We start from the raw sequence: 26,430 nt of genomic DNA, 5'->3' as shown, positions 1-26,430 counted from the left end.
AGGACAGCTGTGTCTTCTATGAGTTTCTAACAACATTTCCCTCTACAGAGCTCTCCGCAGGCTACAAAGTCTGAGGACCCAAGTCAATCAGATCATTCAACGAATGAATGATACTCAGCACATTTAACCTTTCATTCATTCCTCTTTTTTGGTCTTTATACATCCTTATCTGGATCAGAATAAGTATGTGATATGTGGTTCATCTGTATCCTTGCCCTCAGCTGTGAGGTAGACCCCACTGTCTCCCTTATGGAGTTGCTGGAGGGAGGCTCAGTAGTGAAGTTTCTTGTCCTTGTTATTTTTATGATAAAGATTTGAGGAGCAAAAGTTGTTAAGTGTCTTTTCATTCTCTGTTGAATTCTAGGAACAAAAGGAAGGAGGGACCTGTGCAGTTTGTACATGCCGACTGTACAGGGAAGCGGAGAAGCACCCTTCTTCCATCAACAAGACCCTAAACACTCAATTCAGGCCTTCAATCACTTCTTGCATGCAAGGCACAGAATTGGCCTACAAAGAAAACAAAGGAGAAGACTACACATTCATGCATGACAGGGTGTTGTATGTATGTCTCTGACATCCCAGAGCAGCTGACTCCTTTTGCCCCCATGTACAACCCAACCAAGGGAAGATAGCACTCTGTGCTTACCTGGGAGACAGCTTAGACTCCTCCAGGAGTTTTCGAAATTCCTCTTTGGCCAGCAGCAACTTACTTTTCTTTTCCTTATATTCTTCCTTAATTCTGGTTTTGACAAACTGTTCAAATATCTTTGAAAAAACACAAAAAAAGAGAAATTATAATTAGCAAAAATTCTAGCTTTAAAATTCCATCATAAGTGCTTGATATAGTCCCAAATATCACAAATGTGACCTATTACTACCCCTGCTCTTTGCCTCATGGGTTTAAAACTCATTGGTGTGGAAGGATTTGACCAACTCAGACTCTGAAAGTGATTTGCCAACTCATACATGGAGACAAGTTGAAAATTCTTCTATTACATGGGATCACAGCCAGAAAGTGGTAGCTCCATGCTTCTTAGAGATAGCTGGGGTGGACCTAACCCAAGAGGGCCTAGGTGAAGAAGTGTCCTGCCACATGTTGGCCAGTGAGAGAATACAGAGTCAAAATTTGAATCTGGTTCTTTTGAAGAGAGATGCAGTATACTTTCTATAAAAATGGATTTTCTTATTAAGAAAAAACTATCTTTTGGCTCAGAAAAAAATTATATTTCCATATCATAGTCTTTCTAATCTTGAGATTCTAACATTTAAGAATACATTATCATGTCAATGCTTTCAGTTCCTTCTGAAGCTCCACAACTCAATTGCAGCATTTAACACCTCCCACTCTTTCTCTGTAGAAGAAAGGCTCTAGCTGAACAATTTCTTGACAAAGCCAATCAGCTCCTCTGCCAAGTGACAGTCATGTGAAAAAGGAAAAAAGGAAGTTAGCAACACTAATTGATTTCTCACATTTCTGGTACCAAAGGCACATGGTCACTCAGTACTTGGTCTGACTGTGACCATTGAGGATGACGGGAGACATACAGATGTCTCTGATCTCTTAACCATAGGGCCCTGTAGGTCTCACAAGCATATCTGCTTTTAACAGGTGGAGCAAAACACAAATCAGCTTTAAGCATACTAGTATCCTTTAAAATCCCAGGAAGCTTAACATAGACACATAGAGAATCATTCATTCTAAATGATTAATTAGTTTTCAAATCAATTAAATGAGATTGTGAGTATTTTTTTTAAATTAAGGATATGAGCACTTGATAAGCATTAGTATATGGGTCTGCCCCTGACAAATGGAGAGGGGACACAAGGAATTCTTGGTGCCTGACCGAAGGACCCATTCTATTTGAAGGTGTCTAAATGCTTGGTGATTCCTTTTTGCCTATTGTTTGAGATTGGCATATTCCAATTTAAAAATTCTAACTATTTGTAGAAGAATTCATTTGAATGAGCTGCTTCAGATTCCTACCATTATCTCTTTCTTTCTCTTCATTTTTGTTAATTCGGCTGTTCTTGTTGCTGACATCCAATATGTGGGTGGAAATAGAGTTTAGATTGTCCATAAGGAATTGCAGCTCACTGAATAAATATTCCTTTTACTGACCTTTTTTCCTACTCATAATATACATTAATGTGATTATATTCATTTCAGTGAATGACAAATTGCTATATTCCATCTATGGGGCAAATGAATTAACCAAGATTCTGTCCATTAATGAATGAGTCCAAATACAAGCAAGATAGAATTCACTTTTCACTGTCCTGACTCTCAATATGATCACTAAAAAATCACTTCAATGAATTAGATGAATCAAGAGATTTACAGCTTATGTCATCAATGAGCACAGATTAACGATGATAAATGAGAGAATTATTTCATAGAACCATGTGGAACTTGCTGGGACCTTAGAAGTTATCTAGTCTATCCCTCATACAAAAGAAACCGAGGCAAACTCAGGACAAGAAGTACCTTATCCAAAGTCATACAAATTAAAAAAAACCCAAAACACATGGAATGAATACTGGTCCTCTGGACCTACATCTAAAGTTTCTTTCACTCTTTGTTGAATGTCTTTCTATGCAATGGGAATCTGTTGGAGCATTAAAATAAGAAACTGTGTACTTGCTTTCATTTTGAAGGATGAACTTTATCTTGTTTCTGTGTGTGTGTTTTTCATTTTATTTTAAACATTATCAGATTTTCATTTAGTGCTTCCAAATAGAGACCATATGCCAGAGAAATGTTCATAATCATTAATGGACATTTGCCAGTCCAAAAGACCAGATTCTTGTTTCTTAGTGATTCCCATTTGCCGCTTGAGTAAAAGTAAATTCTAGGATTCCAAGCTCTCCAGAATGTAGCACAATCAGTCCTTTTCAGATTTCTTCAGATTATTCCCCTTCACATGTGTAACACCTCAGAAAAAGTGGAATCCTCTCTCCTGCTGGAGCACTGTCTGCCATCTCTTACCCCCACAGATTAGTCCCTTCTCCTAGGACTTTCTTTACCCATTAAATCCCTGCCTTTTGTCTGGGTTCTTACTGATCTTTCATATCAGAATTCATTTCCTAAGGTGATTGATGTATAATATCAAGAATACAATTTTTCTGTAAAAATATTTTGCCCGTATTAGGCTAAGCTAGATGTAGGAAGGGATTGTATCTCTTCAAAATTGTGGATTTCTTACCCAGTCACTTGTAGAGAGCTCATCAAATGCTGGGTGCAATCTCGGTATTTATATACACAAACATAGACTTATTCACATATGTATATAAAAATGCATGTCCATGTGTACACACAATATAGTTATTAAATATGTGTGAATATATTTAAAGAATGAATAAATCGACATGGTTTTCATGTGCCATAAACTATAGCGACAATATAGATGCTTCAGGCTTTGGTAAATGACATTTACATTTTTCACTTATTATATTTCAGGGAAAAGAAACATTCCATTTTCTACCATTGTTAGACCTAAGTCCCTACCCCAACTTTGACCTTGGAAGAAATTCAAATATTAAGACATATTCATCCTCTACAATAGCTCTCATTTGTAGCCATGATGAGGATCTGCTAAAACAACAGTGACTGTCTCTTTCTGGTGCCGGGGAGGGGGAAAAAAATTGGAAATGAGCCACGAAGTGGGATGGTGATCCTAATGGGATTAAAATATTCAATTTCTAAGAACCAAAAAAAAATGCTTCCAACATTATCTAATTATATAAATGTCAGTTGTTTTATTCTCTCTCTATCTTTCTCTATTTCTATCTCAGTCTTCTCCAGCAATACCTCAGGCTCTGCTCTTTGTTGTCGAATTTCACTTAATCTTGTTCCACCCTATCCTGTTCTACTGCTCCCCCTTTCAACTTTTTATCCCTTTATTAGAATAATTCCTTGAGGCCAAATTCTGTCCTTCATGTTTATGTTTTCATCACCAGTGATTTTCATTTATTCGCTTTTTTATTCATTCATGCATTCTATATCTAAGGTCCCCTCCATTATAATTTCAGATATCAATAACATCATCATCATAAGTATTAATAATAATAATATGATAATGAAATCTATAGCCACTCTGATAATGTTTCATGTCTTACAAGCTTTTCCTCATGAAAATCATGTGAGATGCTTTGAATAAGCATAATCTCCATTTCAAAAATGAATAAACTGAAGCCCGATGAAATTATATGATGTGTGTGGTTAGAATACATTTGCTCATATCTGAAGATGAAAGGCTAAGTCAATTTTTTTTCTTCTGACAAGTCCATTGACTCTGGGTTAATGGCTGTTATGAAGAGTAATGGTTGACTGTTTGTTCCATGAAAGAATCTGGACCAATGGAGACAGGAGAAGACATAGGAAAGAAACAAATTATGCTTCCTAACAAGAATTCCAATAACTCATAGGGTTATGGACCAGGAGTAGGACACTGAATGAACAGATAGTTTGGCATACTACAAATAGATTTGACAATTTTCATGGACAAAATCTATTTGGGCAAGCTGATTGCTTACATTCATTTAAAAATAGGTAAAGTGGGGGAAAAGATTCTTCCCATTTTTCCTCGTAAAACCTGTTTGTCTTTCTTTGTCTTTGATTTTCTGTACTCCCTCTAGTCTCTTTTTAAAAATTTTAAAAATTTACTTTAATTTTACATTTGTATTAATTTACACATTACTAAAACTGTCTTGTTGTAACAGTAAGCATTGTTCGCTTTCCCCCCATAAAAATAGAAAAACCTCACAAAAAGTAAAGTGAAAGAAAGAGGAAAAAAAATCTGTTCCTCATTCTGTGTTCAGATACCACCAGCTCTGTCTTTGGGGTGGATCAAAATGTTTGTCATAAGTCCATCAGAAAATTTACTTCCATATTTTTTTCCAATAGTTGCTATTGCTGATTGTACCCCCCCCCCCCCCCGCATCCATTCCTCCTTATCTCATTTATTTTATTTTCTCTCTACTTTAACTCTATCCCTCCTCAGAATTGTGCTATGAGGCGGCTGAGTGACCCACTGGACAGAGCACTGGCCCTGAGGCCAGGAGGACCTGAGACACATTCCACCCATAGACACCCAACAACCAACCAGTCATGTGGTCCCAGGCAGTCACCCAATTCCACCAACTTGCAATGGTCTACCCTCTTCTCTATCACCTACACACCTCTTCCCTTCCCCTATCCCCTTTCTCCCATCCCCTTCCTCTAAGGTAAGAGATTTCTGTACCCAATTAAATGTGTATGTTGATCCCACTCTGAGTCATTTCTGATGAGAGTGAAGGCTCATGTATTTGCTCTCATTTTTACTCCTTCCACTCTATTATAAAAGTTTGTCTTGACTCCTTTACATGAAATATCTTAGACCATTATAACTCTCCTTTCCCTCTCCTCCAGTACATTCCTCTTTCACCCACTGATTCCATCTTTATATTATACTTTCATATTTCACTCTCTCCTGTGCCTTGTCTAAATATACTCTTTCTAAATGCCCTATTAAGTGATGGTTCACATGAGTTATCAGTATCATCTTTCCATGTAGGAATACACAGAGTTCAACATCATTAAATTCTTATAATTTACTCTTCTTATCCACCTTCCTTATTCTTCACCTAAGTCCTGTACTTGGAGATCAAACTTTCTGTTCAGCTCTGTCATTTCAACAGGAAAGTTTGAAATTCTCTTATTTCATTGAAAGTCCATCTTTTCCCCCTGGAAGAAGACATTAAGTTCTGTTGGGTAGTTCATTCTTAATTGTTTTCCTGCCTTCTGCCTTCCAGAATATCATATTCCAAGCCCTACAAGTCCTTAAGGTAGATGATGCCAAATCATGTATAATCCTGACTTCAACACCACAATATTTGAAATGTTTCTTTCTGGCTACAAGGTAATATTCTCTCTTTAACTAGGGAGTTCTGGAATTTGGCTATAATATTCATGGGAATTATGTGGTTTTTTTGGGGGGGGATCTCTTTCTGGAGAAGATTGGTGGATTCCCTCTATTTCTATTTTACCCTCTGCTTCTAAGATATCATGGAAATTTTCCTGTAAAAATTCTTTATAAATGTAGTTGGATCTTTTCCTGATCATGACTTTCAGGTAGCCTATTAATTTCTGAAGTGTCTCTTCTGGATTAATTTCTCAGGCCAGTTGTTTTTCCAATGAGATATTTCATATTTTCCTCTAATTTTTCATTTTTTATTGTTTTATTGTTTCTTGATTTCTCACAAAGTCATCAGTTTCTTTTGGCTCCATTCTACATTTGAAGGAACTATTTTCTTCAGAGTTTACTTATCTGCTTTTCCATCTGATCAATTCTGTTTTTTAAGGTATTCTCCCTATTAACTTTGTGGACTGCTTTTTCCAATTGACCTAAACTGGATTTTTACATGTTGTTTTCTTTGGCATTTTTTTTTTATCTCTTTGATCAATTTTTTGGCTTGCTTTTCAGGTTTTTCCTGCATCTCTCTCATTTCTCTTCCCAATTTTTCCTCTACTTCCTGTACTTCATTTTCAAAATCTTTTTTGAACTCATCCATAGTTTGAGCCCAACTTCTATTTTTCTTGGATGCTTTGGATACAGAACCTTTGATTTTGTCATCTTCTAAGTGTGTCTTTTGATCTTCCATGGGGCCAAACTAATTATCTATGGTCAGATTCTTTTTTTCTCTTTATTCATTTACTGACTCTGTGCCCTGGTTTTGAGATACTTCCCGAGGTTTTAACAGCTATTGGGGCACCACTGCAAGGACCTCAGTTCCTCCAATGTCTTATGAGAGGCTCTGACTGCTCTCCTGGCTGCACTCTTGTCTGTGGATGACCACAAGCACTCCCCTCTGTCCTGGAGTTGTGAGGAGTATCCCTGTTCTGCTATGGTAATAGGGGGCTCCATGGACAAAGCCACAGAGTCCTGTTCCAGGGATAGGGGAGAGACTTCAACAGTCTCCCCAGACCCCCTTCCCTTCCATGGGCTAAGCACTCTGGGACCCATATTTTGCTTTTCCACAACTCTTTGAAAGAGTATGAGCCTAACCTGAACACAAAACTCCCAATTAGGTTCCATGAGATTATTGTTTACCTTAGAGAATCATATAAGGAATTTCCACAGAATGTTTTTTGTTGAATCTGCTAAATTGAAATAGACCTTCCATCTCCTACTCTCCATCTTCCCCCCTGGCCATTTTCCAAAAGCTTCAACAGTACAGGAGTGCACTGAGATTCCTGACGAACGTCAACAGTTTTGTCTCCTTTTGCATTTCCATTTGCAAAGTTCAAAGAGGTTTGTCAAAACCAGTTCTAACCACAAAGATACAGACACTGGTACCATCGTTGAAAGAATGATGACTCTGCAGTACCTACATATCCATAATTTCTGTTGCTCAGAGTTATCATCATCCAATCACATAGCAAAAAAATACTTACCTGTTTACGCTCATCAGAATTGAGGAGCAGGTAGCGTGGGTCAAAAACGATTTTGTGTAGTTCTTTTTCCCAAGTGGAGAATGCTGACACCTGATGAAAAATATGAGAAATATGTTGGCAGATTCTATGGGGTGCAGGCATAGGGGATTTATTCAGTCATGCCCAACAACACTGGAAGAAAATTACCTCAGTAATGTTTCATAGGTGACCAGAATTACTAAGAAAGTCAGATTATGAAAGATTAGATACATTTATATTGGACTTATCATAATATTTTTCATTGTGACAAAAAAACACAAAAAATGCCCAAGTTCTGTGCTGTATATGATTTGCTATGATGAACTTGGTGGCTTAAGCTATGCTGTATTCACTAAAAATGATGAATTTAAAATCCAGCATATTGAAATAATAAAATCTTTTTTTTTTGGAAAATCTTAAATGCTCCAAGTACTGATTCTAAAGCAAATCTTCCAGAAGGTACTGGAGTTCCCTAGTTCTAGAATTAAAGTAAAATAGGAATTATCTGACGCTTTTCCAGACATATGAAGCATCCTGATGAGAACATCTTCATTGAAATATTAACCATTTGAAGAAACTCTATGAGAACTTGAAAGCATATCCCATGTGCCAGACAATGGAGATGATGCCAAGGAGACAGAAACAATATGGAGACCAGGCCCTTCCCTTTAGTAGTTTACATTCTTCAACAGAGATGCTACACATGGAAATATTAAGAAATTCAAAATGGGGGCAGCTAGGGGGCACAATATATAGAGCACCAACCCTGGAGGCAGGAGGACCTGAGTTCAAATCCAGCCTCAGACAAATAAAAATTTTCTAGCTGTGTGACCTTTGTCAAGTTACTTAATCCCATTGCCTTATAAAAAGTAAAATAAAAAGAAATTCAAAATGGACATTACTAATGTGGAAGTATGTTAAACAGGATTTTACATGTATAACCTATAACAGATTTCTCAGTGTCAAGGACCGAGGGAGGTAGAAAAATGTGGCTCAAAAGCTTACAAAAAAATGAATGTGGAAAACTCTCTTACATGCAATTGGAAAAATGAAATAACCTTAACAAAAAAAGAAACTCAAAGTCAGTAAAAGAGTTTAATGTATCAAAGAACGAGTGTCAGTAACTGAGAGGAACAGCAATGGCCTGGTCTCCTGGACTGCTGTAGAAGGAAGCTCAATGTTTTTGGAGCCTGATGGTGAGGGGCAGAGGGAGGTCATGCACCCATCCCTTGTAGACATTCTTAGATCCCTGGGAGAAACCTTGGGTTTCTGACAAGAAGGACTAAAAAGTAGCAGAGAAACATCTTTCTGTGAGGAGATTAGTCCCAAAAGCACTTTCAATATTGTGGAAAGTCAGGTCCAAATGCTTTCATAACCAAAATTACAATGTTGTTTGTCCTTCAGCCCCAAAGAAGACCATGGAATCAGAGAGGTGATGCCATGACAAGCATGTGAATTGAATTTGAGTGAAGGAGACTGTGCTAAATCACCAGCCTCACTGTCTCTCCCAGAACCATCTGGATCCAGTGGCCAGATAGGAATCAAAATGACTATGGTTGCAAGACAATCAGGGTAAAGAGACTTGCCCAAGGTCACACAGGTAGAAAGTGTTAAATGGCTGAGGCTAGATTTGATTCCAAGTTCTCCTGACTCTAGGATTGGTGCTCCAACATTTCAACAAAATTTTAGTAGAACTTTGGATCAAGAATTTCCTCAAAGATTTCTCAGCAAGTCTGAACTCAGTCTACTGCAATAAGTTTATCAAGTATGTCCTGAGAACTTCATCCTGAGCACCATGCTGTCAGAAAAAAACAAGAATATATAACCTATCACATACACTCTTACTTACACACATACCTACATGCACCAGCACATAAAAATGGAAGGATTATCAGAAGTAAATAAAATGTAGGACAAGGGTCCAATCCAATTCTTTTATCTCTGTGCCTCAGTTTCTCTAGCTATAAAATGGAAGCATCATCCCTGAACTACCCAACTATCTTGTGGAGGGTATTTTATTTAATTTATATTTTCTTATTGTTTATTATTTTCTTTTTTCCCTGTTACATTAAAAGGAAGCATTCAACATTCATCAATTAGCAAATTTATGAATTTTGCATTTTTCTACCACCCTCCCTTCCCTCATCCCTCCTCATGGCAGTGATCAGTCTGGTAAAACTTGTACATATAATACCATTGTGTTTAATATATTTTTATATTAGTCATTTTGTGAAAGAAAATTTTCAACTGAAGGGAAAATAAAACTATGAGAAAGAAAGAAAAGAAATAACATAAAAGAAGCTTTAAAAAGTGAACACAGTGTGCTGTGCTTTACATTCAGACTCCATGGTGTTTGTACTCTGGATATGCATGGCATTTTTCATAATAGGTCTCTTAGGATTTTCCTTGATCTCTGAACTGCTGAGAGGAGATGTATTCATCATAATTGATCCTCTCACAGTGTTGTTAGTGTGTTCAATGTTCTTTTGGTTCTGCTCACTTCACTCAAAATTGGATCATATAAGACTTTCTGAAAGTCCAATCAATCATGATTTCTTACAGAACAATAGTATTCTGTCACACTCATATACCATAGCTGGATCAACCATTCCCCAGTGGATGGATATCCCTTCAATTTCCAATTCTTTGCCATTACAAAAAAAAAAAGTTGCTGTAAATATTTTTGTAACTGAGGGTATTTCCCCCCTTTTTATGATCTCTTTGTGATACAGACCTAGTAGTGGTATTGTTGAAACAAAGGTATGTACACTTTTATTGCTTTGGGGGCATAATTATCCAGGGGTATTTTAAAGGGGGTCCTTTCCCCTACCTGGAACTTGAAGTGTAATGTGGTATTCATGGGTCAGAATTGACTCAAGAAGACTCGAGCTTCAGTACAGCCTCATAAAAACATGGGCTGTGTGCCTCTAGACAAGTCACTCCACCTCTCTGAGTTTTCTGTACTAGCAGATGCTGCAGATAAAGTATTGAGTTGTGTCAGTGACAACTACTTCTGCATCAATGAAATGACAAGTGTAATCACCCCTACCTGTTTTCAGACAAACTTTGGAGGCCCAAGATTTGCTCTTCAGTAAAGGAATTAAGGATTTAGAGCCCCTACTGCCAGGTCATAGACTGATGGCTTGAAGCATCTCTTTTTACCCTCACCATAGCCCTGGGAGGTTATTATCACCACTTGAGTAGATCAGGTCAGCTAGGTCTGTTTAGTGAGTTTCCGGAATGGATAGACTGTTGTACATGAACTGGAAAGACCACAGGTAACTGTGTTACCCTAGGCAAGTCCCCAACCACTTGTAGCTTCAGTTTCTTCATCTTTTAAAAGGAGATAATTACTAGCACCCACCCCCTATGCTGCATATAAGAATCAAATGAAGAGAGAATGTTTTGAAAATCTTTTGGAAAGTTGAAGAACTTACTAAATGGATGCCAACCTTACTATTGCTAGCTGTGGGCAGAGATTTGAATGTTGAATAACATAAGGAGAGAAGTTTCAAAACTTGGTGAAAGCCATGTGGAGTTCAGAGGTGGCATCTGCGTAGCACTGTGGATAGTCAACCAACTGACCTTAGGAGTCAGGGAATCCTGAGTTTGAATCCTGCCTTGGACACTGACTAGCCTTTTAACTCCAGGCAAGTCACTTCATCTCTTCTTCAGTTTCCTCATCTGTAAAATGTGGATAACACCTTGCTGAACATGACTTAACTCTCTCAGTGCTGATTTTTTTTCTCTTTTGTCATACTGAATATTTTGTGCCAAATTTGGACCAAAATATGAATTTCAGGAAGGATAGATAATAGGTGTCATCTATGTTAACTTTTTCCTAGCTACACTATAGATGAATCTAAATCAACTAAATAGCAACTAAAGCTTGCAGAAAACATGTATTTTTTTTTCAATATTGCATGCTCCCATACAGAAGGAGTTAAAGAGATAAAAACTAAACCTCTGGGTGGGGAGCAAGAAGTTTCCTCTTTCTGGTCAGGTTGAGAGTCATGAGCACATGGTTCTGTCATTGCTGGAGATGCATACACCTAGCCTAAAATCATTTAATCTTTAGAAAATCGCAAAGAGGAGCCACCAGAGATGCAGAAACTGGAATCCTTGCCAGAATTGTGTCCAACTGAGCCCAGTCCATTGGCATAGACCTCTGGAGCATCCAAGCTCCACTGTCGAAGGGAATAACCCACCATAAGCCAAAATTTGGTTCCTGTGAGCAAAGGAGTGACTGTTCATTAGCTATGACACAGGGAAGGGAATTGCTTGCTATAGTGCTTTGAGTTAACAGCTTTATGTTTGAACTGAATTTCCCCAGGACCAAATGTGTGTAAGGGAGAATATAGTTCTGAGTGTGGCTGGGAAATGTTTGGACTTCTGTTCTTGTCAGATAATCAAAGTAGATAATTTTGTATAATGGCTAATAGGAATTAGCTAAATTAATGCTAGTCACAAATGATTTATCAATTGATAAGGAGGGAAATGGATCAGAATGGTGTCTCAAGTTGATAGCTGTAGAGGCTCTCCTTCTCCCTTCACATACAGCCATCTAAACTGGGGAATGACTGAACCAAATATGGAAGGAAAATTGAATGGAATGCTATTGTGTCATAAGAAATGATGAAATAGATTATTTCTGAGAAATCTAGGAAAATTCTTATCGACTAATTTGGAGTGAATTGAGAACAAGATAAGAATTTATAATGTAGCAACAACCTGATAAAAGCAATTGAATCAAAGTTAAATAAAACTCCAACAACTCTGATCAATAATGACTATCAATGATTTCCAAGGACCACTTATGAAGAAGGTTACATTTCCTCCCAGACAGGTGATGGATCAAATATACAGAATAAGATATACATCTGGGACAACTCCTTCAATTATTTCTTCATTATGCATATTTATTATAAGGATGAAGTTGCCTATCTTTTTTCAGTAGAAAGTAGATGAGATAGAAAATAAATTTATGTTAATTGAAAAAAATAAGAAAAGAATACTACATTGAGGCTCCCAAAGGAACCCTTAGGAGAAAAGAAATTATTATTCATTTATATAATAAACTGGCCCATGAAGAAAAGGTTGACCTTTATGAGGTCACATCATGTTGACCTGGGGACATGAGCTACAAAGAATGTCCTCTATAAATGAGTGCTACTGGTCATACAGATACATTTTTTTCTTTTGCCCCATTTTACACCATCAAAAAGGCATAAACCATCTCTTTAAGTACAGATTGCTCATCATCTAAACCTTTATGAGACATTTGGGGACTTAGCTATCTGATCCTTTTCAGCTTCAGAGGATTTGCTTCCATCCTAGCATCTAGTAGTTCACCATGGCTTTCATTCATCTTCTGAACCTGTATAGATTATCAAATGATGAACTTTTGGTTGGGAGGATGGAAGGGAGTAGTAATCTGCATTTCTGTGTTATTTATATTCATTCACATGTTGGAATGTCAGAATAAAATGCAACATCCAAATCAAATGACACAGGAAGATACTGGGATCCTCATAAGCAAAAATCTAGCCAAGGAATTACAGACATATTCAAGAAATGATAGAAATTTAGCTAGCTAGTTCTTTTCAGTATGATAGATAGGCAGATCTCTCAAGCAGAGCTAATACCAAATTTACATGAATATAATATTCTGTTGGTATTTGGGGTTAGCTTCCAACATAAAGAGCTGGAGAGCTTAGGCATTAATAAAGTTAAATGAAATTTCACTTACATTCCTCAAATGCTAATAACACTATTATGTGTTACAGGAGATGGGTCATGGCCCCAGGTGAATAAGTCAGTCAGGAGCAGCTTACTGGAATGTATTATGAAATTTAGAATTCTGCTGCTCGGCAGTATCTGTTCCATCAGGAATGCACACTTGGTTAAAATTGATTGATAAACTCATGTATTCCAATCCAATCGTCAATAAAAGCACCATGATTTAAAGTGAGAGGCTATCTACACTGACTGATTTCCAAAGCAAAGGCAAAATTCTATTCTTTGGAAACCGTAGGGTAAAAAAATGCAATTGAATTCAATTGAATTGGATTATAAAACATGTTAGATTGTGTTGTTTACAGAGGGAAAACAAAGGAAGGAAAAAAAAAAACAATGGCCTCATTTCTCCAGAGATGAATTTTCAAGTAAGAGCTTGGTATTTCAGAGTAGAAGAAATTATGTTTTTGCCATATCAGTGAATCATAAATTATTTAATTTGTACCTACTCTGTGTTTAACTATGAGGTGGAATCAAAGATATTTAGTGGAGGAAAAAGATGAATACACATTAAACCACTGAAGACATGCTTTTAGGAATTAGGGAACTGGTAGCTGGGTGACTATGTTGCTTCCAGTGACATTTGAGAGATCATGGAAAACAATAAAGGTATGATATGCCAGAGGTGAGTATGTGGCTTGAGTCTACAAATAATCAGCTAGGAAGTTTGGATTTAATTCCTGACAAAATTCTATATTATATTATTAAAGAGGTCTGAATGACCATCTAGAAAAGAAACAATGATCATTAAAAACCTGCATATGTTCATCAAGAATATATCTTAGCAAATTAACACATTTCCATTTTCCCCCCTCCGTTCTTTCCTTTCTCCATCTAAGTCATTAAATTCATAGACCAGGGAAATAGTGACTCCTGCAAAACATCTGATAAAAAGGTATTCCTGTGGAAAACATGTAGAGAGATGGTATAACAGATGGTGCAATGAAGTAGACTTGTAACTTGGAGGGGTCAATATCTCCTCTGAAGTAAATTGGTAATAGCTCCTTATCAACTCATAAGGAGACTTCATGTTGAGGACAAGGCATCTGGGTTGAATTTTGAGATATATAACATATTGAGGAGTTCCTTGGATAAGGAATAGATTATATCTCTGACAATTTTCAAAATAATATAATGTTGGTGGGCATATTAAAAGCAGTGCATGATGAATTTAGGGATCATTTGAAAGAATTGTGGTTGTTCAGCCTAGAGAAGAGATGGCTTCAGGCTGCATTAAGAACTGCCTTCAAGTCCTTCAATGTACTTCACTGGAAAGAGATATTAGACTTGTCCTGCCAAGACTCAGAGGGAAGAATTGGATCAATGGGAAGAAATGTTTTAAAAAAGGAAATGTAGATTCAAAACAGGAAAGAATAGGTTCTTAATAAATCTTTAGAAAATGGAATTGATTAGAACTATGCAGTTATGAACTAGGTTATCTTAGAACGAACTGGGTTCTTCCTCATTGAAAATCTTTCTTTCCTCAGCCAGTCTCTAGGCAACCAACTGGGAGGTATGTTATATGGAACCTACTATCTCTCATTTTTTAATGATTTTATGAGTCTATAAGCCTTCAAGTCACTCTCAATATGGTTCTATTATATGCATGTCTTGCTATCCTAATTTGAATGGTATTGTGGTACAAAGGAAGGAGGGCTTAATTTAGAGGGACTGGATATTACTTGGAGCATCAGCTTTGATACTCAGTACCCCTTTGATCTTGGGTAAGACAATGACTCTAGTCTTCAGTTTCCTCAATTGCAAATAAGAGGGTTTGGTCAATATGAATGGCATATTTATGATCTCAAAATTTGTTAAAGAAAAACACAAATAAAATACAGATATGTTCCTCTTTTTCTTCCATTCAATATACCTTTCTGCAGATCTTCATGTATTTTCATGTAAGCTAGTAAAGTCTTTCTACATCTAACTACTACCCTCTATAATCCATTCTGCACACTATTTCTTAAATAATGTCCCAAGCACATCTCTCTCCTACTCAAAATCCTCCAGATGCTCCCTATTGTCCATGGGATCAAAGGATACCCAGATGCATCATACATACAAAAACCCACCAATCTCCTCATTAGAGTGAGTTTTACAGCAAGAAATATCCCTGTTGATGCTTTATTCTGAGAGCCTTGTGAGGAGTGCTCCTCCCCCTTTGCCTTCTGCAAAGCCCAGGCTTTCTATTGTGTGTCTAGATGAATGGAGACTCACCAAGGGCCAGTCACCTTGGATCCTCCACTATGATCTTCTCTCATTTATTCCCCATCTTGCCTAGTCTCAGGAGGGAGGCCCTTGGGCCAGTCTGTGATACAGTGGTCTATAAGCTAAAGGGCAGCAGCTGCTATATTTCTCTGAGCTATTTAAAGAGTTCAGCATCATTCATGCTGCATGCATGGTTCCATGATCACCTTCTGTGTCCCTGTTCATTTTGGTGAGAAAATCCAGCTGGGCAGAAAGAGGGTCTCCGATGTTTTTAGTGTCTAAAAGGCAACTTAGGAAATCAGAGACAATGAAAAAAATGTTTGAGGAAATGCTGGCTTCTGTCTTCCCTCTCTATACTGAAAATGTAGCTCTAAATGTGCTAAAGTGCAAAACACCAGCACATTTTGTTTAAATTAGTGTCGTCTTCCTCCTCTCTACACATTCCCAGGGAAAATGAAAGAGAAAATCCAATTCAACATCAAGTTGAAAGAACATTGGTGGGAATGAAACCTGTGCTCAGGCTCAGGGCTGTTGGGTGAAAAGAATAATTGGCAACTACTCTCCAAGTATGGGGCATCTAAACTGACCTTCTGGTTGGTAACATGGGCTCATACTCTCTGGGAATTCTGGCCAGAATAATTTAAATAGGTTGGACATTTGACATTTCAGAAAAAGCATTCATTTGCACAAGTTCCTATGCACATTTACAAACCAGAAGGTAGAGAAATGTTTGTCTATATGTATGTATATATGTATGTACACACAATACTAATCTGGATACGTGTATGGCTATACAAATACATGTATGCATGCACACATGTAAATGTGTTCTCCTAGATATATAGATTGCAAAAATTAGAAAGTTCCTCAGAAATTATCTTATCTATTTCCATGATTTAAAAAAATGGAAATCACACTCCTGAGAGAAAATTTTCTCTAGGTGACAAAAGGAGGCCTAGCAGAATATGAACATTTCCTTTTTTTTTTGTAAGCTTTTTTTAAGGCAAATGGGGTTAAATGGCTTGCCCAAGACCATACAGCTAATTATTAAGTGTCTGAGACTGGATTTGAACTCGGGTCCTCCTGACTCCAGGACAGATGCTCTATCCATTGTGCCACCTAGCTACCCCATGAACACCATTTCTTGACCATTGTGCTGCTCTCTTTGTATTCATCCTTCAAGACCCCTGTGACTTCTCTGAGAGTTCAGAAAGAAAGCACCTCAGAAGGAACCCTGTCCTCTGAATACAGGGCTGGTAAAAGACCTTTATTCTCCATGAGAATATGGGCTGCTCCTTTTTTTGGTAGCCTACTTCGCAACTAACAAAATAGTGTTCTGGTCAACATCACCAGAGCAGCACACAATTTACATGCTAGAAGGGAGCAAACTAGGTTCAATAAACATAACTCGATGGCTACTTGGATCTTAATATTCTGCCCTCTCCCAACCATTGGTCAACTGTCGCAACCTGTATCAAACCATGGCACCTCTCCTAATCCACAGAAATTCTCGACACTGCAGGTGTCCTCCTCTCCATGATAGTAATTATTTCACTTTCATAGCCCATTTTGTTCTCCCTCTCTCTTTTATTGTTGCACATTATCTCTTTCCCCCTTTGTCACCTTCACTTTCTTCATTGTATTGTTCATATTTGTTTGTCTATAACATTTCTTTCATTCACACCATAAGCTCACTAATAGAAAGTTATATTTTATTTTTCGCCATTATACACCCAGAACCAAGCAATGTAATCCTGCCCATAATCTTCTAATTTTGAAGATGTGAAAATTGAGATTCAAAAAAGTATTAAAATATACAATTCAAGGGTTAAAAGGACCCCAGAGATCATCTATCTATCTATCTATCTATCTATCTATCTATCTATCTATCTATCTATCTATCTATATACATATATATGCAAGCTAAGTCTGATAAATACATATCTAACCCTGGTTTTTTGATGTCTTCAATGGGAGTGGGGTATGGGGACATGTCCCCCATGAGGCAGTTCTTACTAAAAGTGATCAAAAGCTTAAATCAGTCTCCTTGGAACTTCAACTCATTTCTCCATTCATCCCCCAGACCAGTAGAGACCCCAGAAAAGATTAGTCTTTAAAATCTTTTCTCCACAAGTTAACCATTCCAGATGTTCAAAGTTAACTGAATAACAGTGGATGAGTGTTTCTTTTGTCCCATGGCTGCTGAGTATCAAAGGCAGGATTTGACCTCAGGTTTCTCTGGTCTGTGGACCAGAATTCTATCTACTCTCCAATGCTACTTCTTTAAGGTACCTAATGTATGTTTGCTGCAAAAAAGAACCAGAATTCTGGGAACAGAAGAGGAAATATTTCAAAAGAAACTTCCTGAAGAGAGATAAAACATAATCATTTATTAGCATTTCACTGAAGGAGAATTTACTCACCCCCCTTTCCAAAAGCATGTCTCGGAAGTGGGTGGCTCGCTCTTCCAAAGGAAGTAGGATCTGATGTGGAGGAAGAGGTGGAGGGGTATTCTGAGCTTCACTTTCCTTTTCAGGCTTCTCCAGCTCAATGCTCTGAGGACCTTCAAGTCTTAGAAGACACAAGAAATGCATTCCTTAATTTTCCAGATTCATGATGAAGGGCAACCTATATCAGATTGTTTGCTGCCATGGGAAAGGGGGTGAAAAGGGACTGTGGTAGAAAAATATGAAACTCAAAACTTGCTACAAGATGAGTGTTGAAAACTATCTTTGCATGTAATTTGAAAATAATTTAATAAGCCAGATACACAATGAAAATTTCCAAGTTTACAATAAATAAAGAGAGTAATCTATTCTAATAGCCCTGACAAATGTACAGCTTCTTTGAAGACTAATTATTAAAATAAATGCACAAGCCCTTCCTTTTAGAACTCTCATGTCTTCTCTCATCTTCACCCTCCATTCCCTGATGTCACTTGTAAGCATCACCTGCTTTCCCTCAGAGTCTGATGAAGAGGTTGGTAGCCCTTTCACTTACCTAAGCCAAACTTTCTATATGGATGGCTGGTTCCCTCCTATTTTTCCTAGCAATTTCCCTCAGTCTCACTTTTTTTCTTTTTATTCTTCAACTGAGTTCTTTCTGTTGATTCCTTCCCTGCTAGCAAATATATCTGTGTTTCTCATTCTCAAAATGTTCTACCTCATTCTTAATATCCTCATGAATTATCACCCTATGTCTCTCCTCTCTCCTCAGTCCAAATCCTTGAAAAAACTGTCTATTCTCAGTGCTTCAATTTATTTTCCTGTCACTCTCTTCTTTGCCCATTGCAATCTGACTTTAAACCTTAACTGAAACTGTCCTTCCCAAGTTACCAAAAAAAAGATTTTAATCATCAAATCTTAGAGTCTTTTTAATAATCCTCATTCTCCTTGACCTCCTTCCAGAATTTGAAATTGTTGATCACCCAGGTCACTCTGCACATCCTCGCCTGCATTAAATCCAATTCACTTGTATGTCACAGCATCACATCTCTGATGTCACACAGTCCTCTTTGAGAACAAAGGACAGCCAACAGCATGCCAATGGCTCAGATCCACTGAGTCAAGCTAATGTCCCTCTTGAGCACCAATCTGGCATCTGCAAATAACCATCATTTCAAACTGCATATTCCAAATAAATCTCAAATCTAACATGTGTGAAATGGAGCTCATCTTTTCCATTTACGACCAGCCTCCCCCTCTTCCAAAACACACTGCTAATTACCCAGGGTCACAAGTTTTTTGCTCTATTGAGTCCTCACTCATCTTCACAGACATTTGTCAATTGTTGCTGATACTTTTTCACAATAGAAATCACCACTATCTCCTTCTCTGTAAATATACATCATTAGTTTTCTCCTTCAGGAACTTATTATTTCTCATTGAATTTAGAGCAATAGCTTCCCATTTAGATTTCCTGCCTTAGGTCTCTCCTCAGTCCTATTCATTCCCAACTAAACTGCCAAAGTGGTTGTCTTAAAAGTATGAGTCTCACCCTGATGGTGGTCCAATGTTAAACAAACTCCAGGGGTTTCATATCGCCAAAAGGATCAAATAGAAACTTCACTGGCTTATATTTAAAAGTCCTTACAACCAGCGGCAAGTTGACTTTTCAAGTCTTCTTACAAGGCCCTTTTCTTGTTGTGCTCTAACTTGTCTATCTGGCAGCACTCCATAGGGATACTCCATTTTCTACCTCCATACTTTTGTACTACCTCTCTCCCAGACCTAGAATGCTCTTTTTCATTCCCTCCACTTCTGGGAATCGATGACCTCCTTCAAGACCTGGTTTGGGTGCTTACTTCTCCACTAATACTTTTCTGTCCCCTTTCTCCCAGCTACTTGAGTCCTCTCTCCCCAAAGTCCCTGACATTCATTCCAAATGAATTTTATTAAAATGGATTATATTCCATGTTGTCTCAGTTTTTTAGCCATCTGCAGGAATCGTGGTTCTTTTTGGTTTATTCTGGTATTCCTAGCTCTTGGACAGGGCCTGACAGTCATTGCTTAACAACTTTTGGATTAAATTGCTGAAAGTATTGAAAAATTTTAATACTAGGGCACAGGAGGGATGGTGCCAGATTCCCTCCCCAGTCATGTTTGCCAATGAATAACACATTGATGGGGGTGGGGGGGAGAAGGTGTCCAGGATTTCCCTTTGGTTTGAAATGGAAAATGCAGAAGTCAACACTAAGTTTCTGTTTGTGGACACAAGGATCCCCTTAAAGAATTTCAAAGTGAATACTATTTCTCTTTCTATTAAATGAGTATAATTGTCTAGCAAGGATCCAGGCACTTGCCTTCTAGATAGAAAAAAACAAAGTCAAGGGTTCCCTAGTGGCTACTTTTCATAGATTCTGCTATTTTACAGGATTTCATCAACACTAGAAAGTTGTAAAGATAATGAGATCTGTCATAGAGAATATTAATTCTCAAGAGAGGCCTGGAGAAGACCTTACCAACCAATAGTGATAAGGCCTATCCTCTCCAGAGATGGCCATGCCTCAGTGGATCCATACGGAGTCACAGAGCTACCATCTATATAATGCCTTGTCTCTAAGGGCTATAAATGAACAGAAAGAGTTTAAACATCACCATTGTTATTGTTGATACAGATGTTCTCAAATTCCCAGAAGAGACTAAGACAGACTGAGAGTTAATCAGCCACTTTCATTGAAAGTTCTCTGGGAGGTCCTGATCAGGGGATGTCATTGGTCCTTAGGTCTAAGGGCCTCCAGGGCAGCTCCAGTCTGGAAACATCCTCATACATTATGCCATCAGCTGTGAACTTTCCCTCCTGTATTATTCTTAATGCTATTCACTCTAAAAATAAAAGGGGCTATTTTAAACCAACTATTAAAAATAAATTTCACATTCCATTATTCAGTTATAATAACCACTAAAAGGGGAAGACAAAAAGCTGTTTTTTAATTTATTATGAGATTGAATTGATTCAGAAGGAGGAGCTGAAGCTACAACCATGTGATAATAAAGAGACTTTTATGCTGTAATGTTTGTTTCTATCGAATTTTAGAAATTCTATAAATACTGAAACAAGGAGAAAAGGTTATTGATGAAGTCACCAGGCAAATAGAGCTTGCTTGGTTGAGTTTTTTAGTGAATATTATTTACAATCTTATAATAATGAGTCTAAGAATGGTGTGACCATATAATCAAAGCCTGCACATTGGGTCAGGGCTATTCCATTTCGTGGTAATGGTAATTAAAGGCATTCACATAGAAACCTGCCGTTTGAAATAAAACTACAGAATCAATTAATTCAAGAGCCAGAGTCTGACCTTTGCTTCATAAACAATCAAGTAACATAGTGTTCTGTCTAATTCCCTCATTTTATAGATGTGATAATGGAGGTTCCAAAAAGGGAAGGGGCTTGCCCTGGGTAACAAGCATTTATGTGTCACCAGAAGGGATCAGACTCAGGTCTCCCTGAGTCCAGGATCTCAAGCTACATGAAGCCTACCATGCTGTACTCCTATCATGCCCCTAGTAAGTGATTGCCCAGTCTTTTCTTATAGGTCTCCAGTGGGCAAACAATGGGAGGGGATGAGGGGGGGGTAGGGATAAGGGTGGTAGACCTGCTGCTTTATCAGCTTACCCATTCCATTGTTGACTGGCTTTATTTGTTAGAATTCTACCCCACCTCCCCCCCAAAATCTGCCTTATACTTATGCTCAATTGGACCCTGCTTCTTTTCTCCATTGCTTTTGGGAACTTTGGGACCATGCAGAACATACACACATACACTCAGATAAAAAAAAGTTTATCAAATAAATCCAATGGTGTATCAATAAATCCTGAAAGTCTACAGAGTATTTCCATACTCACAGTTCCCACCTCAGCAAGAAAGGAGGAAGCCAAAGGAATCTCTAAATAGCTCTTTATTTTTAAAATGACAAAAATAAGACCCAAAGAGGAAAAATTGAGGCCCAGAGATGGAGAGGTAGTCTGCCCTAGTTATCCTGGTATTCACTGGTCTCAGATTTCCTGGCATTTGATTAATCATACAGACTACTGTAGCAGACTCTGCCTGGAGCAAAAGTCAACTCATCCCAAATCCCCCTTTCCAAGGACTTTTCACTCACCTTCATTGTCACATGGGCCCATCTCACCATTTAGAAATTGTGCTCGATGAAAAGAAGATGTTGTCTCAGCCCAGAAGGACACCCTGTCCTATTATCAGCCCTTCCAGGAAACTAACCCACATGCTCTGCCTCTCTTACACTCTCATGAAATCTTGAAAAGGAGAACTACAGGTATGCTCCCATTTACGTCATGTACCAAAGGGTATAATTAAGACTTCTATTTTTAACTAATGAAAATTTATTACAAAAAAAGTGTGGAAACAAAGTGATGCATTGTTACAAAGTAGAATGAAGACTAATAGGAACATTTTAAAATTTCACTAATGATTCCCTATTATAGCTTATTCAACAAAGCATTCCTTGCAGAGGATTGGGTGGCATCCAAATTGCTAATATTAGTTCACTTAGAACTGGGAAAAGGAAAAGACCAAGAGCAGAACTGTATTCAAAAGTCTTGCAGTCAAGTTCTTGAGTTCTGGGAGACAAGTCCCCCATTCTGCTTAATGCTCTTAGATGGTCTCCCTGAAGGAGCAAGAGGTCACCTAGGAGAACCTTCTTGCCATCCTCTGGCCTGGCTCTTCTACTGATGGTCAAGACTTTGGAGTTAATCTCTACCAGGCTATGCATAAAAGAGCATCTCAATGAAACTGTTTTCTTTCATTTTCTTTCCTTCCTTCCTTCCTTCCTTCCTTCCTTCCTTCCTTCCTTCCTTCCTTCCTTCCTTTCCCTCTCCCTCTCCCTCTCCCTCTCCATCTACCTCTCCCTCTCCTTCTCCCTCTCCCTCCCTCCTTCATCTGATAAAAATTTCCAGTCTTTGTTGACCTTCTTAGGGAGTCCATATCCATAGAATTGAATCATTGTTGGTTCTTTGTCTGCAACATTGCTCCTTCCCCTCCACTTGGTCACTGTCTCTGATGATCCCCTAGATGTAACAGAATAGGCTTTTTCCCCCTTGCGTACCACAATTCACTTCTTTTTTTTCCACTTCTTTAATTGACTTGGTCAACATAACTTTCTATTATGATTATTTGCATTTCCAATTAAGTGATTTCCAAAGAAAGACCAAGAAGGGAATGGTGACTTATTGAAAGTCAATGATCTTTTATGTGGCAGGGTTGAGAACCTTACCTGTGGAGTCCAGATCAAGAACCATCTCTGCTTAAACAGGAAACTGCATCTCATTAGTCTTTGGGCATATAGGATGTTTGTATTTCTGTGACTGGTATGTGTATGATTCTGTTTGTCATTGTGTTTGAGGAGAAGGGGTGTTAGTTAGGAATGTGAGGTCCAAAAAGCCTAAGTCATTGGTCTGAGGTTACAACAAGCCTAAGCTTTGGGACTGAAGTCAATACCTGTGTGCCCTACTTGGAAGAGATTCCCTGGCCTCCTTATTTAGAACTAGCCCATAACTTGCTTTAAAATCTTTCTTAATCCCACCCTGCATTGCTTGAGTATTCAGAACCGGTCAGCTCCAGGTCCTTGAAACCAAATCGTAATAGTGATGCCATTAGAACCCAGCTCAACAAGAGAATGCTAATCTTGTACAAGATGTAGATTTCTGTCCAAGCCATGTATACATGAAACCCTCAAGAAAGGCCAGTGTTCCCAGGGAAGATGGAAAAGGGTTTATAGGAACTAACCCAATGGAAGGTCACTTTCAAGTTTGAGTCTTAAGGGATTCAGGAGGATGGAAGGAACAAGTCACCAGGAGTCAGAAAACATGAGCTGGTTTCCTGTCATTGCCACTTGACCATGTATGTGTCCTTGGGCACATGAACAAAACTCCCTCATCCTCAGTTTCTTCATGTGTTAATTGAGGTGGTTAAACCTAATAATCTGAAAAGTTTCTTCCAATTTTTCAGTCTATGATCATATTTCTTAACTCATACAACTGCTCCCAGTTGTTACCAGAGCAGGAATTAGAGTTAATGGAGGGAATGAATAGTCAAGATGGGGAAAACAATGCAAGTCCTATCATAGGAGCCCTGGCTAATGGACCTGGCACTCTTTTTGGAGAAGAGAGACCAGGTAGAGAATGGCCCATTGAAGGTCCTTTTGATATAGGATTCTCCCAAGTGAGGAACTTCCCTCTGTCAGAGACTTGGCACCTTATAGTCTTAGAGTTGTTGTGAAAGAAGAGAGGAAATTTGGACTAGTTCCTGGGAAATAAGGTTTCAAAGGGCTCAGAAGGAAGATTGAAAGAACACAATAGACTGAACTATAGGAAAATGAGTCAAGAAGGACTAAGAGATGTTTAAGAATAAGACTGTAATCCTTTGAAGACACACACACACACACACACACACACACACAAAGGATTACAATGAAGAAAAGAAATGAATCTCATCTGAATAGACCAATGCAAATGTGAAGCAAACTCAACAAGCAACCAATTTATAATACAGAGGAGAAGAGTAAGACAAGAAAACTGAGAATGACTAGAAGGCGATTGCAGCCTAGAAAGAGAAGTCCTAGGAATGTTAAGGTTCAGGAAGAGCTAAAGGAAACAAAGTTCAATTTCTTTGAAAAATAGCTTTAAAGCAGGGACATAAAAATAGCTATAAAACAGAAAGGAGAGAAGTTTGGCTTTGGGATGGGTGAACTAATAATAACTGAAAAATACGAGAAGTTAGTGTGCTGGTTCAGCTTTTCTTTAGCTTTCATTTTCTCTGACCAGAAGAATGGATTTTGCATGAGAAATGAGAGAAGCAAATCGACCAAGAAATGTGAGGAGAGAGAAAGTGAGCACTTTGCTGGCCTAGGTGGATTGAAGTCATCTAGAAGAGATGAATTACTTTAGAGAAGAAAGGAAATACCGAAAAAAGAAGAATTGGCAGGATACATAGCTGCCAGAAGAAAGTCAAGGATATCTTTTTATTTTGGTTTCATTTTTTTAATTACACAAAAACAAATTTTAACACTTATTTTAAAATTTTGAATCCTAATTTTTCTCTCTCCTCTTCCTCCTCCCTAAGACAGCAATATGACATAGGTTTTATATATATATATATATATATATATTTATATATATATATATATATATATATATGCAATAAAGTGAACTATATTTTTTATATTAGTAAAATGTTGGTGAAAGAGGAATGTGTAAAAGTTGATTTGAAATGTAGCATAAAAAATATCCTGAACAAAACAATATTAAAAAGCCTAAGATCTAGGCAAATGTCTGAATTACTTCCTGTCCTGGCAAAAGAGGAAGAAGAAATGGAAACTGCATCAGATTGTATATTCTTGGGCTCAAAGATCACTGCTAACAATAACCATATCTATGAAATTAAAAGATGCAAGCTCCTTAGAAAGAAAGCTATGGCAAATCTGCCCAGCCTTCTAAACAGCAGAGATATTGTCTTGCTATTGAAGGTCCCTATAGTCAGAGCTCTGGTATTTTCAGTAGCCTGTAAGAGTTAGACTATGAGGAAGCCGAGCACTGAGGAATAGGCTCTTTAGAGTTTTGATGACAGAGAAGACTTTTGAGGGTGCCTTGGACAGCAAGGGCATCTAATTAGTCAATCTTTTTAAAATAAATTAATGCTCTTCATTGGAAAGTTAAATTGGAATAAATAAATAAATAAATAAATAAATAAAATTGGAATGCTAAAATTAAAGCTTAATTATTTTGGCCACATAATGAGAAGATGATTCATTGGAAAAGCCCATATTGTTGGAAAAGATTGAAGGAAAAATGAAAGGGGGATGACAGTGCATGAGATTGGAAGATAGTGTCGTGGAAACTGTGAACATGACCTTGGATAGACTTTTGGAGATAATGGAGGATGAAAGGGTCTGATGTGCTATGACGTCAGGAAGAGTTGGGTGGGAACAAATAAACAAGTCAGCAGCAACATATAAAGTCAGAAATTTTTGAAAGGCTATGTGCACAGGGAGTCATGCTACCTGGTTAGCAAAAGGCAAGTATCCCAATTAAAAAGAGAGAGACAGAGATAGAGAGACACAGACAGAGACAGACAGATTTAGACAGAGAGACAGAGAGATAGAGACAGGGAGGAGGGAGACAGACAGAGAAAGACAGGGAGAGAGAGAGACAGAGAGAGGAGATAAAGAAAAGTGAGGTGAGACTAATAATCACAGTCTAGCTGAGGATCTAGAATGGAGGTTTAAGGAATACCTAGAACTTTGGAGAACATAAGAGAAAAAAACAGACATAACAGATGGTCAGCAGGGCCTCATCCAAAACACACAATCACTGTCTAAGCTCATTTTATTTTTAGACAAGATTACTAAGCTAGTGGATGAGAAGAAAGTTGTGGTCTTCATTGACCAAGAATCTTGATAAAGACTTCTGTCAGAATATCTCATTCTCCTCTTGTGGAAAAAAAGGAAGAGATAAGGA

The 26,430-nt window shown here is 37.9% G+C and overlaps 1 protein-coding gene across 1 annotated transcript in view; it reads right to left on the bottom strand.

Annotated features, from left to right (window-relative positions):
* The window catches only part of TCERG1L (transcription elongation regulator 1 like), a 303,390-nt gene that overhangs the window by 7,259 nt on the left and 269,701 nt on the right, over window positions 1–26,430 (bottom strand). The window contains exons 10-12 of the mRNA XM_074236291.1: window positions 17,881–18,028; window positions 7,433–7,522; window positions 647–765 (exon numbers count right to left, since the gene is read on the bottom strand). Of these exons, the coding sequence (XP_074092392.1) occupies window positions 647–765; window positions 7,433–7,522; window positions 17,881–18,028 (357 nt within the window). The remainder of the gene's footprint in view (window positions 1–646; window positions 766–7,432; window positions 7,523–17,880; window positions 18,029–26,430) is intronic.

This window comes from Macrotis lagotis, chromosome 4 (genome assembly GCF_037893015.1).
Source record: "Macrotis lagotis isolate mMagLag1 chromosome 4, bilby.v1.9.chrom.fasta, whole genome shotgun sequence".
Classification (NCBI taxonomy): domain Eukaryota; kingdom Metazoa; phylum Chordata; class Mammalia; order Peramelemorphia; family Peramelidae; genus Macrotis; species Macrotis lagotis.
Note: the sequence above shows the minus strand (reverse complement) of the source record. Positions and strands in the feature narration are given on the sequence as shown.